This window comes from Phoca vitulina, unplaced genomic scaffold (genome assembly GCF_004348235.1).
Source record: "Phoca vitulina isolate PV1807 unplaced genomic scaffold, GSC_HSeal_1.0 scaffold22, whole genome shotgun sequence".
Lineage (NCBI taxonomy): Eukaryota > Metazoa > Chordata > Mammalia > Carnivora > Phocidae > Phoca > Phoca vitulina.
This window is the reverse complement of record NW_022589725.1, coordinates 21539228-21551347: the sequence shown is the minus strand read 5'-3', so window position 1 is coordinate 21551347 and position 12120 is coordinate 21539228. Positions and strand designations below refer to the sequence as shown.

The window sequence follows — 12120 nt, the reverse complement described above, 5'->3', positions numbered from 1 at the left end:
GTCAAGACTAAGTTCTGCCTTGACCTAAGCAGTTAACTGAACTGTGGGGAAAGACAAAATATAAAAAGGCAAAAAGCTTCCAGAAGGAAATAAAGAGCCATTACCCCTTCTTCTTCATGGCCTTCTCTAGGATCTTCTCATGCGTCGACTTCTCTTTGTCATACTGTGCCACAATTTTGTCAACTTGTGTGCAGTGCAACTTCTGCATCGTGCTATGCTCCTGAATGAGAAGAATCTGCCGTCACAAGTTGGGCTCTTCCAGGGTGGCTGACAAACTTTATCTATGTTGGGCTGGCATGATTCTCAACAGCTTTCCCAGAACCAAGGTTTGGAAATTGAGGAGTAACCAACTCTGAGAAGCAGAAGGACTTCCAATCTCCCGCCCAACACAAGAGTTTCTTGTACAGGGGTATCCCCAACAAGGGAGTGTCTAGCCTCAGCCTGAAGAACATGCCCACCTCAAAAGGCATCCCTGCCCACTATTGGGCAGCACCAATCATCCCAAAGTCCTCTCTTCGACACATACATGTTCTCCCCAGAACTTCTACCCACTCGTCTTTGTTCTGTTGGAGACACCTAAGTAGTCCACAGCCCCTACCACACACTGGTTCTCAAATACCCAAGTTCAGCTACCACAGTTTCCCTCTTTCACATGCTAAGTATAACTATTCACAGGTGACGTGGTTTCTAAACACCCAGCACGTTTTTGGAAGGTCTTAAATACCATCGCTAAACAGTGAGAATTGCCAGTGTGGTTGTCCTGTCCGCTGACTTCAAATCCCCATCATACCTTTAGGAGTCGTGGAGCAGGGTGGTGCTGGGTGGGGAGATTCTCAGGACAGGGACTGACAATGCGGACAACAGCGTGGTCCAAGGTGATGCTACCTGGCTGTGGATTTGGGGTCAGGGAATCGTATGGAACAGTATCTTGCTTAATTTGTGGTTGGAAGGCCTCATAAATCTAGCCACATTCCCAATATGTGTGCACTTTGTGTTATAAACACATTTCAGCCGGGGCTTTTGCAATGTGGTAGATTGGGTTAAGGGCATGGGTTCTTTAGGCTTAAATCCTGGGGCAACTCATCTAGCCTCTCGATCTGTTCATCTTTGTAACTGGGAGAGCGATACCTAGTTCACAAGGTTGTTAGGACTAAAAGTAAATAATCATTTCAAATGCCTGCTACACCTTATTCAAAATATAGTAACATGTTCATATTATTCAATATCCATGATAACATACAGAGAGTGACTTGGGATAAGGGAGAGCAAGTAGAATGATTAAATAAATAAACCTTCCCTCCACACTGAATCATCTGCCTCAGGAATCAACACATTAACATCTCATTATTTGAATGGATTTAACTACTCTTGTATTGTGTGGACAACAACGAGCCTACTAAAATGTCCTACTAATAGTCTTCCTTTTAAGATTTAAAGGCATCACACCTGCCCAGCCCAAGTGTTAATTTTCCTGGGCAAATAAATAAGGGACTCTATGCAAGTGCAGATTCAAACAGATTAGAATAATCTTTCCTGTGTGATCTTTCTGCTTTCCTGTTTCTTGCAAGTATTGGGAGGGAGGGTGGAGAAGATTGTTCTTTAAATAGCCTAGTGCAGCACAAGAAAAGGAAAGGATTTGAGGCTTGGAAGTACGCTATTTCTTAAGGAAATATTCTGGTGAATCTTATTAACCCAATTAGAGATGAGGAATGAGGCTGTTTGTGACGAAAGGCGTTCACGATGGATTCCAGTAGGTTAAGATATTCTCTATGAAGGCAGGGCAAGTCTTTGTTCAGAGGTACATGACACAAAACTTGGTTCATAGCAGGTGCTCATTAAATATTTGTTGTACAAATGAAAAAATAGCAAGGGAAAACAGCAGGAGCACTTGGATTCTGGTCTTAGCTCAGTCAATAATTAGCCAAGTGGGGCCTTGTGAAACTTATATAAATCTTTCCAGCCCTCACCTTCTTTCTTAGAAAAACTGAACAAGATCCATTTGCCCAACCTCATTCATGGGTTGGTTATGAGCTGCAAAGTTACCGAATGTATGCAGGAATAATATGGAAAATTAGGGGGTACCTAGGTGGCTCCGTCGGTTAAGCATCTGCCTTCAGCTCAGGTCATGATCCTGGGGTCCTGGGATCAAGCCCTGCATCAGGCTCCCTGCTCAGCGGGGAGCATGCTTCTCCCTCTCCCTCTGCCCCTCTCCCTGCTTGTGCTCTCTCTCTCTCTCAAATGAATAAATCTTTAAAAAAATATATGGAAAATTAGAAGCACATTGAATCGAAATGATTACTGTTAATACAAATAACAAAGTTGGTCTTGAAAAAGTATCTCTGTTTCTCTCTACGTGCTCAGAATGATTCCTGTGTGGTAGGAAGTGGTCACTGAAGTGTGTTAGGATAATCTGGTTTCCAGACACCACTTCTCCATTCACGAAGGAACGGGCTCCTAATTATGTGATGGTGGTGAAGCCTCAGCTTCCTGGAGTGTAAAACAGAGGAGCCAGGAAATGGTCTCTCTGTCCATTTTAACTCAGAAAAAGCCTATCATTGGTTCTATTCTTTGGTCCTTAATTAAATCATGAGACACTACCAAAGAGGCATACATTTTTTTTCATTCATTCAGGTCAAGAGTACCAAAATTAGATGTGTTGACTGAAAAGGCGATCTTAGTTGGGTTATTTTTGGGGAGAATACATATACAGTCTTTAGCAGAATTTATAGGTTTCTTATTGGAGTTAAGAGTAAATTCAGCTTCTTTTGGGACAGACTTCTGCTGCAATTCATTCTTGTGACTGATGCAGCGTGGGCGTGAATGATGTGGGCGTGAATGACTGCACCACAGATATTGCTGAAAAATTGCAGTAAGGCATATTTGCTCAGCATGCAACTCTGAGGTCACCAGTAAGCTGCCTCTGTGGGTGGCTGCCTTCTCTCTTCCTAACAGAGTTATGGGTCTGGCACTGAGGTCTTACCATTAATTACAATTGATGAGTTTAACAGCAGTCTTGATGTTATCAGCTAAATTGTTTGCATAGCAAAGAACAAATTTTCCATCAGTAGCTTTACTGAAATGCCAAATATTGGTCGGTTTCTCAGGCATTTCACTGGACTCATCTGATGGTGAAGCTGCAAACCGGTGGCCCCAGGGATGCATCCAGCCTACAGATGTAGGATTTCTCCCTCCTCTACATGGTGTTTGGAGAGAAGACTGAACTAGGGACCAATATTTAAAGATCTGGAAGTTCATATAAGATTTCAGATTTTATGAATCCCCTTTCGAGAATGAAGCTGGCCCATGGACTCTCAAGGCACCAGTGGTGGGGAGCTAAGTCTGATTTGCCTTTTGGATGGGAATGAATGCTCTTCTGCTCTGTCTAACCAACTTCTTTCATTTACTTATTTGGTCCCTGTAGGCATTTAAGTTGTAATTGTTCTTCTAACATGTTACTGGGGATACTTACCCAACTTTGGGTTTTATTTGCTCTAGGGATTTGACCACATCAGACAACTGAAAAGTATGCCCATTTCTTACTGAAAGAAACTCCAGTGCTGGACGCCAGTGAGTCATGCATTAGGGGAGATTACTGTTGCTTAGTTCTGCTTTTGCTCTCTCTCATCTAATGGACACTTGAAAGCCATTCCCCCTAGTTTCCATTTCAAATTAGAGAGGTGGTTCTAGAAAGTGAGAGACACATAGGAGTCTGATTGCCAGCTGCCCTCACAGGGTCAAAAGCAATGGCCAATGACCACTGCCAACTGCCAAATTCTAGGTATGTTAACTCGCAGCCCAATCTCACTGGGGCTGACATGGTCATTATCCCGGACTTTTCTGCTTGGTATCCTAAAAGCAGCTCACACACCTATTTCTGTGTCCCTCTTGCAGAGGGCAGATCCTCGTACACCACAATTCCTCCTCACCCTGTAGCTAACCAAGGTTGGAAAGATGATTTCTTTGGCGTAATACAACTGTGTCTTAAGCCACTGGGATTTAGCTCTTGGATTCTCTCCTTCCCTGTAGGTCTAAGCAGTGGCATTACTTACCTAGGCTGATGTGTGAGAGCTGAGAGTGCCCTACAGTCATAATATGGACTGAGTAAGAGTCTCTGCTCTCAGCTGCCAACTGCTAAGGTGGATGGCTTGGATGCTGTGGTTGGGAGGATACAGCCTGGGCCAGGTTCCCTTCTTGGTAGGTTACTTTATAACCCAAGGCCTTAGGGTGGCAAATCTTAGCCCCATCTTAGGGTTGTAAGGTGTTGTTTCACAGAAAGGCTGGGGGTATTTATTCTCATTATTGCTTGACAACAACAGGTCAAAATCTGTTTTTGTAAGGAGGCCTCATCCTCAGCTTGCAGGAAATTACAGGGACTTCCACTAAGGGGTCAAGGGACATAATAGAGTACCAAGTAATAATCCTAAAGAAACAATTCTCAAAATGTAATGTGTGCAGGAGAGGCGCTTACTTAAATTTATTTCCTAGACCTCTTCTTGGAGATTATAATTAAGTCTCAGATGCAAGAATATGCATTTTTTTACAAAGCCTCCACCTCTTGGTTCAAGGATCATATGTTGAAAAAGTCCCAAAGAAAGCCAAGATATTTGTGTTCTAATAGAATTACGACTGGTTTTAAAAACCTTTTACTAAGACCATCAAGAAGATGTGAGAAAGAAAAATCAATGTGGGAAAACTCAGAGGTAATGCGGTAGAGTGGTTAGGAGTGTGAATTTCACTACTGGGTATTTACCCAAAGAAAACACTAATTCCAAAAGATATATGGAGCTTTGTAGTTACAATAGCCAAGATGTAGAAGCAGTGCAGGTGTCCCCTGATAGACACATGGATAGGAAGTTGTGGTGTGTGTATATGTACACACAATCACACACATATCTAAAATGGAATATTATGCAGCCATAAAAAAGGATGAGAGCATCCCATTTGCAACAACATGGATGGACCCAGAGAGTATTATGGTAAGTGAAGTAACTCAGAGAAAGACAAATACCAAATGATTCCACTCATATGTGGGATCTAAAAAAACCAAAGCCAAAAGAAGAAACAAACAAAAAGCAGAATCAGACGTATAAATACAGACTGATGGTTCCAGAGGAGAAGGGAGTTGGCAGGTGGGCAAAATGAGAGAAGGGGACTGGGAGATACAGGCTTCCAGTCATGGAATGAACAGGTCACAGGAATAAAAAGTACAGCATAAGGGATATAGTCAATGGTATTGTAACAGCATCATATGGTAAAAGATGCAGCCACACTTGTGGTGAGCACAGCACGGTGTACAAACTTGTCAAATCCCTACGTTGCACACCCGGAACTTAACATTGTATGTCAACTATACTAAAAAAAAAAAAAAAAAAAAAAAATCTTGAGTTCTGGAGTCAGAATTTAATTCACATCCTGACTCCACCATTTAAAACCTAGTAGTCAAGGTGTGTTCTTTTAAGCATAAATTATCTCACCTGACAAATGGTTGGTAGATGTTTTACAAAAATGGCCACAATTCTCTCTCTCTGTATCCACTCTCTCCATCCCCCCTACTTAGCGATGTGACTTTGTGGCTCCTCTTGTCAAGAAGTAGAGTCCTCAGACCTTGAATCTGGATCGGCCTGATGGTTTGCTTTCGCCAGGAAAACGAGGCGGAAGTGATTAGGTACCATTCTGAGCTGAGGCCTCAACATGCTTCTGCTTGGTCTCTTGAAACCCTACCAGGTGAATAACTAGCTCACCTGAAGATGAGAGGCCACATAAAGCAGCGAGAAGTGGCTCAGCAGAGGCCTTCCGACATCAGCCAGCACCCCCATCTGCCCACCACTGGCCAAACTGGTGACCCCCAAAATCGTCAGTTAATAAATGGGCTGCTGTCTGAAGTCACTACACTTGCGGGTAGTTTGTTATTGAGAAAAATAGGGGAACTTCTATCCAGAACTCTTAACTGATACAAGTTAATATAATGGTAGGGCTCTTTTATATAATTGTTACAAGAATACCTGAGTGCTTAAGTAAACCTCAATATATATTTAGTCTTACCATTTTAAAAGTATTTAAAAGACAAAAATCAGTGTTAGGATAAACAAGTTCAAATGGCGGTGAGGCACTAAGTGTCCTATGTTAAGAGATACACATCCTTCCACGCTCCTTCACTCGTTTTCCCTTTTTCATTTTGAAAGACAAGTGTGTTCGTAGAGTAGGCCTCAGTATGGATTTGGCAAATAAAATATTCATGTAAATCCTTCATCTTAGAAGATAGTTCAGATGAGACCATGGAAAATATTAGGGAGATATTATAGACTGAAAAATTACAGAAAGTTTATAGACAGAAGCTCTAATTATTTGAAATTATTTGGGAAACCCTTGGGTAGTTGAAATAGATGAAATGCATTTTTAATGAACAGTGATAATGTGGTGAGTTGTAAAAGGTGTTTGTTAGACGTAAGCAAATGAGGCCCATTACCAGCATTAGCTAATTATATGGCTCTAGGCAAGGGACTCACCTCTTTTCCATTTTATTAATTTCTGGACAGTGTTACTTAGGCTTTAGGGATATTGTGAGGAGTTGAGAATGTACACAAAATGTGTAACACAAGGGTGCCTGGGTGGCTCAGTTAAGTATCTGACTTTTTTTTTTTAAGATTTTTATTTATTTGACAGAGAGAGCACAAGCAGGGGGAGTGGCAGGCAGAGGGAGAAGCAGGCTTCCCACTGAGCAGGGGGAGCCCGATGTGGGACTCGATCCCAGGACCCCAGGATCATGACCTGAGCTGAAGGCAGTCACTTAACCAACTGAGCCACCCAGGTGCCCTAGCATCTGACTCTTGATTTCGGCTCAGGTCATGATCTCAGGGTCATGGGATTGAGCCCTGAGTTGGGCTCTGCACTGGGTATGGAGCCTACTTAAGATTCTCTTTCTCTCTCCCTCTGCTACCCTCCCCAAAATGTGTAACACAAAACTGGCACTAAATAAATGTTAGCCTTATTAATAGTTTTATGATAGGAACACTATAGAGCTACCCTATGAGCCAGAAATTGCAATACTAGGTATTTACCCAAAGGATAAAAACATAGTGATCCAAAGGGGCATCTGCACCCCAAAGTTTATAGCGGCAACATCCACAATAGCCGAACTATGGAAAGAGCTCAGATGTCCATTGAGAAATGAATGGATAAAGACGATGTGGTCTATATATACAATGGAATATTAGCCACCAAAAAAATGAAATCTCACATTTGCAACGATGTAGGTGGAACTAGAGGGTATTTGCTGAGCAAAAGAAGTCAATCAGAGAAAGACAATTATATGATTTCACTCATGTGGAATTTAACAAACAAAACAGGATCATAGAGGAAGAGAGGGAAAAATAAGACAAAAACAGAGAGGGAGACAAACCCTAAGAGACTCTTAACTACAGGAAACAAACTGAGGGTTGCTGTATGGGAGGTCGGTGGGGGCAAGGAGTAACTGGGTGATGGGCATTAAGGAAGGCACTTGGACTAATGAGCACCAGGTGTAACTGTATGCAACTGATGAATCACTGAACTCTACCTCTGAAACTAATAATACACTAGATGCTAAATAATTGAATTAAAAAAAAAACAGGAAAAAAACCCCACAAAAAACACTATAGAATTCCGAATTCATAAATTATACTGCCAAAGCCATCTGAATAAAGTGGGTCTCCTGTGTATTTAATGTGGAGGAAGGGATTCATTCGTAAGCTCATAATCACGCAGTTGTAATGGGAACTTCGGTAGTGCATGAGGGTCTGAAAAAGCAGCTATGAAATGCATTGTCCTGCTCAGAAATACTCCTGAAAAGCTCTCTGAAAAGCAACAGGCAAGCACGGCACATTTTACAAGGGCAATTTTCTCAGTTGTTCGACCTAAGGAATCTTGAACACTTCCTCCAAAAATGGCACACTAAAGCTGTTCTGAGAGTCCACACAAATGCAGATAGTTGGATTTTGGGAGATTTAAAATCTCCTTTTAGGTATTGGTTCTACTGTCATGTGGGGCTCCAAGAAGCTCGTTTGTTTTCTACAAAGGAAAGCAACATGGATTCTCTCAGCCATCCGGGATCTACTGGTTATTAAACATGCACGAAGAAATGGGATCGGCTGAATGAAGTGCAGTGGTGTCTGAGGTGCAGGGGAAGATCTACCAAGGCCAGCTCTAAATTATGTCACAGAAAAGTAATTTTCCACCTATTAAAGGACTGAATGTTTCTGTTCCCCCTCCAAATTCCTATGTTGAAGCCCTCATTCCCAATGAGATGAAATTTGGAGGTGGGGCCTTTGGGGGGTGACTAGGTCATGAGGGTAGTGTCCTCAGGGACGGGATCAGTCCCGTAGAAGAAGGGACATGAGAGAAATGATGGCTCTCTCCACCATGTGAGGACATAGCAAGGAGGCTCTTTGAAATCCAGGAAGGGGGCTCTCATGAGGCATGGATCCTGCTGCACCTTGACCTTGGGACATCCAGCCTCCAGACTCTACGAAATAAATGTTTGTTGTTTAAGCCTCCTGGTCTATACCAGTTTGTTACAGTGGCCCAAGCTGATGAAGACACCATCTTTGTTTGCCACTTTTCTGATAAAGCAGATGGTCCTGTTTGCCAACCTGAGTCAGCTTGGAATCAAAGGTTCAGACGAAGAAATCAACAGATAACTCTGCTCTGTAGTATGTAGGTCAAGTTCTCAAGAATCGAGGACCATTCCTTAGCAGCTGTACAGATAACAAGTGTATGGATACCATCCAAACTCGATGGGGATTTTCGTAACATCCCATGGGCTACCACTGCATTTGATGTAACAAGGCGAACTTGTCTACTTACCAAAGCATCTGATGTCCTTCACAGAATAATGCAGTAAGGGTATGGGTGCCAGACACAGGTGGTTTGGGTTCAAATTCTCGCTTTGCTGCTTTCCAGTGTGGAGACAATAGTTCAACCACTTAACCTCCCTAATCATCAATTTCTTCATTTCACATGCAAAATGGGGACTTAAATAGAGTTTGCTTTCTAGGGTGGAGAGTATTAAATGAGACAAATGTGAAGTGCTGAGCACAGCATCTGGAAAATACTGAGCAGGTAAAAATTCTAGCTGCTATCATTGTTATTTTTGTTGTTGGTCACAGTATAGGTTTCCTGGTTGTGCCTCAAGGAAATACTTAATGAGGGTAAGGTCAAAAGTTGGAAGTTTCCATGGAGCCCACAGGCCATGGAGATGCCTGCCTCAGTGACAGAGATCAAAGTTCAATGGACGGAAGATCTGGGGGACGCTGTCTTGCCATGTGGGTACCAAGTCCATCCCTCTAATCAAAGTCAGGTAAGTTGCCTTTTCTCCCTCTTTTCTGTTGCCTTTCCATATTTTAGGTTTTTGCCAGTGACCAACAAAATTGAAAGCACTGCGTTAAGCAGCTCTCTCTCCAACAGTCCCACACTTCTAAAAATCTGTGGCAAGAGTCCCCTATGGGCAATAAAAAGGAATTCCATTAAATGGACTTATTCATGAAATTTAGGAGCAAAAAGTCTGTGGAGTTACCTCTAGATCAGCAAATCCAGCTATCAGTTCAATAATACAGGGAATATTACTAGGCCAAGATTAGGCTGAGTTTCTCAAAGGAGCACCAATTGTTAAATTGGGGCCATGAGCCCTGCAGTTTAATATCTGGAGTGATTCAGAGATACATCACTCAAGTCTGGCTCTGCAGGGCATGCTTTAGTTTGAAGACTGAGTCAGAGTACAAAGAAGTGGAACGCAAGATTAGTTTAAAAGAACTCCGAAGTCCTTTAAGAAATTTTCTCTTGCTCCTGTTGCCCTAAATGGATGAACCCACCCGTTACCCTTCCAGCCTCAGGGATTGTTGTGATCCATCTTGGGAAGGAAAGAGGTATTATGTTCTCCTCCTTTCCCTGTGAGGAGCGATGGGGAGCAGGATGATGCCTGAGTGTGGTGAAGTTTCCAACCCACACTAGAACTCCTGAGGCCAACCAGCTCTTATAATTTCTCATGATCACTGTCAAAAAAAACCTCTTCTTATGGGCGAAAAGGAAAAACAACTCTATTTCAGAAGTAGGCCACTGAGCAGAGTTTACATAATGGGGAAAGTGAGAAGAACCCTCTCTCCAGGAGCCGTGGGTAAGAAGTTCAGAGCTGGCTAGTACCTCCCTCCGTGCACTGTGTGTGGTAAAGGACTTGCAACTCAGGGGATGGAGGTGCCTCTACGCTAACTGAGACTATGAGCTGGTCTTCAAGAGTCTGGCTATGGCCTATTTATTTTTAGATAAAGTCCGATTATTAAACTATTTTTAAATGGGCGAGGCTTTGTTATCTTTTGAAAGAACTGTTAGAAATGCAGATTACAAATCAGTGACAGCCAATCCCAAATGGATTCTGTTTTTAAATATCATTTTCCAATCAGTGAAAATGAAGGTACTACTGTCCAGTTGGCTGGTGTCAGTTTCTAAGCCATGTTTTTGCCTGTGAGGAATCCACTGGTCCATTACACAGAATAACAGCTTTTCATTAGAGAGCTAAAAGTAGAAAACAAACAAGCAAACAAAATCATACACACATACCTATGTAAGCACACTCAACACATCATACCTTTGCATGTTTCTTCTTTAAAGAATTTAGTTCCTTCTGTTGTTTCTTTAAATGCTTCAGGTAAGCCTGTGGAAGAAACAAAGAGGGTCCCAAATCAGTGTTTTGTAGCCACAATGAATACATCTGGTGAGAAACAAAAATATATTGGTGTCACCAATATGTGTCATATAAGAGTGCTTGCAAAATGATTGAGCAATTTTACCTTCATCTGCTTTAAATCTTCTATCCTTACTTGAGGGATAAGTTCGATACCTTAAAAAATATTAAATCACTGTATTAAAAATTTAGAGAGAATAGCAGATAATACAAAATTCACCATTTTGAAATCTCATCTAAAGACTTTGAAGCAGCTTTACATGTAATGTTCTAGATATAAGCATCTTAATTTCTTATTACAAAGCAATTAACTAGACACTTACTTGGCAGGCTTATTGTCTTAAGTCAAGTTCCTTACAAGTAGAACCTGAGCTGGAGTTGTGTGCGCACATGACTTACTGAGGGAAGGCTCTCAGGAGAAACCTCTAGGGAGTGAGAGAAGCAGAATAGGGCAGAGGAAGAAGGCAGGGTGCATTTCTAGCTGAAATCCACCCGGACCCTGCAGGGAGTTCGCTAGCATAAATGGCCATCCAAAAGTTGCTCCACCTTGAGGTAAGGAGACTGGGCTTTTGTAACCCCAGAATAGTCAGCCAATGGCTTCAGAGGTTGTACAAAACCCTCTAGGCATTTCCGGGCAAGGGAACTCCCACAGTCTGAGGGCAATCCTCTGAGAAAGTGGCAGTTGTGATTTACGATCAGCCAAAGGGGGGTGCCAACCCCACAAAGGAGATCTGATCAGGCACCACAGCATCTGTTAACATGACTTTTATCCTTGTATTTCAGGGCATAGCATACCAGTCAACTACCTCCCTCTTCATTGTCATCAAAGAATAAAACATTTTTTTTTTTCTCAGCTGTTTTCACCAAATGTAATTTTTAAGCAATAGGCTATTGAGCACAGCCATGCCTTCAACATACAGGAAATCCTGGAATCAAACCGTTAACAGGATGCTGTCAGGAGGACCCGGAGTCACATACTCAATTATCCTGCTACTGGAGTGATGCTAGGCCAGGTGTTGTCATGGCAACCAGAGTTGCAGGAGAATCCCCAAACATTTTCTGTTTGACTGCAGATTTTCCTCTTAGACAAACAGGATGAATGTGTGCTCTGTGCTATAACTGATTTCCATTAGACTCCCAAAAGCTAGGTGTGAGATATTCAAGAAAGACAGGCCTCGAGTCCCAGGCTCTTGTTTTTCAGTTCTGTTCATTTTAAGAGGATGTGCACAGCCAGTGTGAGGGTGGGGAGGTGGGAAAGGGAGTGAGGGCTAAGAGAAATGAGCCTTGTGATCTATATACCATTTATGATAGGGGTGTCCAGAGAACCTGGGGCTGTTCTCTCATCTCTCAAGTCTAACATCAAAGCCAGCTCCCTGCTTTACTGCAAGAATGAGGGGCATTGTAGGGCA

General features: G+C 42.4%; 1 protein-coding gene across 7 annotated transcripts in view; it reads right to left on the bottom strand.

Annotated features, from left to right (window-relative positions):
* PLCB4 (phospholipase C beta 4) overlaps nucleotides 1-12120 on the bottom strand; it is a 407515-nt gene that overhangs the window by 18258 nt on the left and 377137 nt on the right. For all 7 annotated transcript variants that reach the window (XM_032419441.1, XM_032419443.1, XM_032419444.1 and 4 more), the window contains 3 exons: nucleotides 10818-10867; nucleotides 10616-10681; nucleotides 105-220 (listed from right to left, as the gene is read on the bottom strand). In XM_032419441.1, coding sequence (XP_032275332.1) covers nucleotides 105-220; nucleotides 10616-10681; nucleotides 10818-10867 — 232 coding nt within the window. The remainder of the gene's footprint in view (nucleotides 1-104; nucleotides 221-10615; nucleotides 10682-10817; nucleotides 10868-12120) is intronic.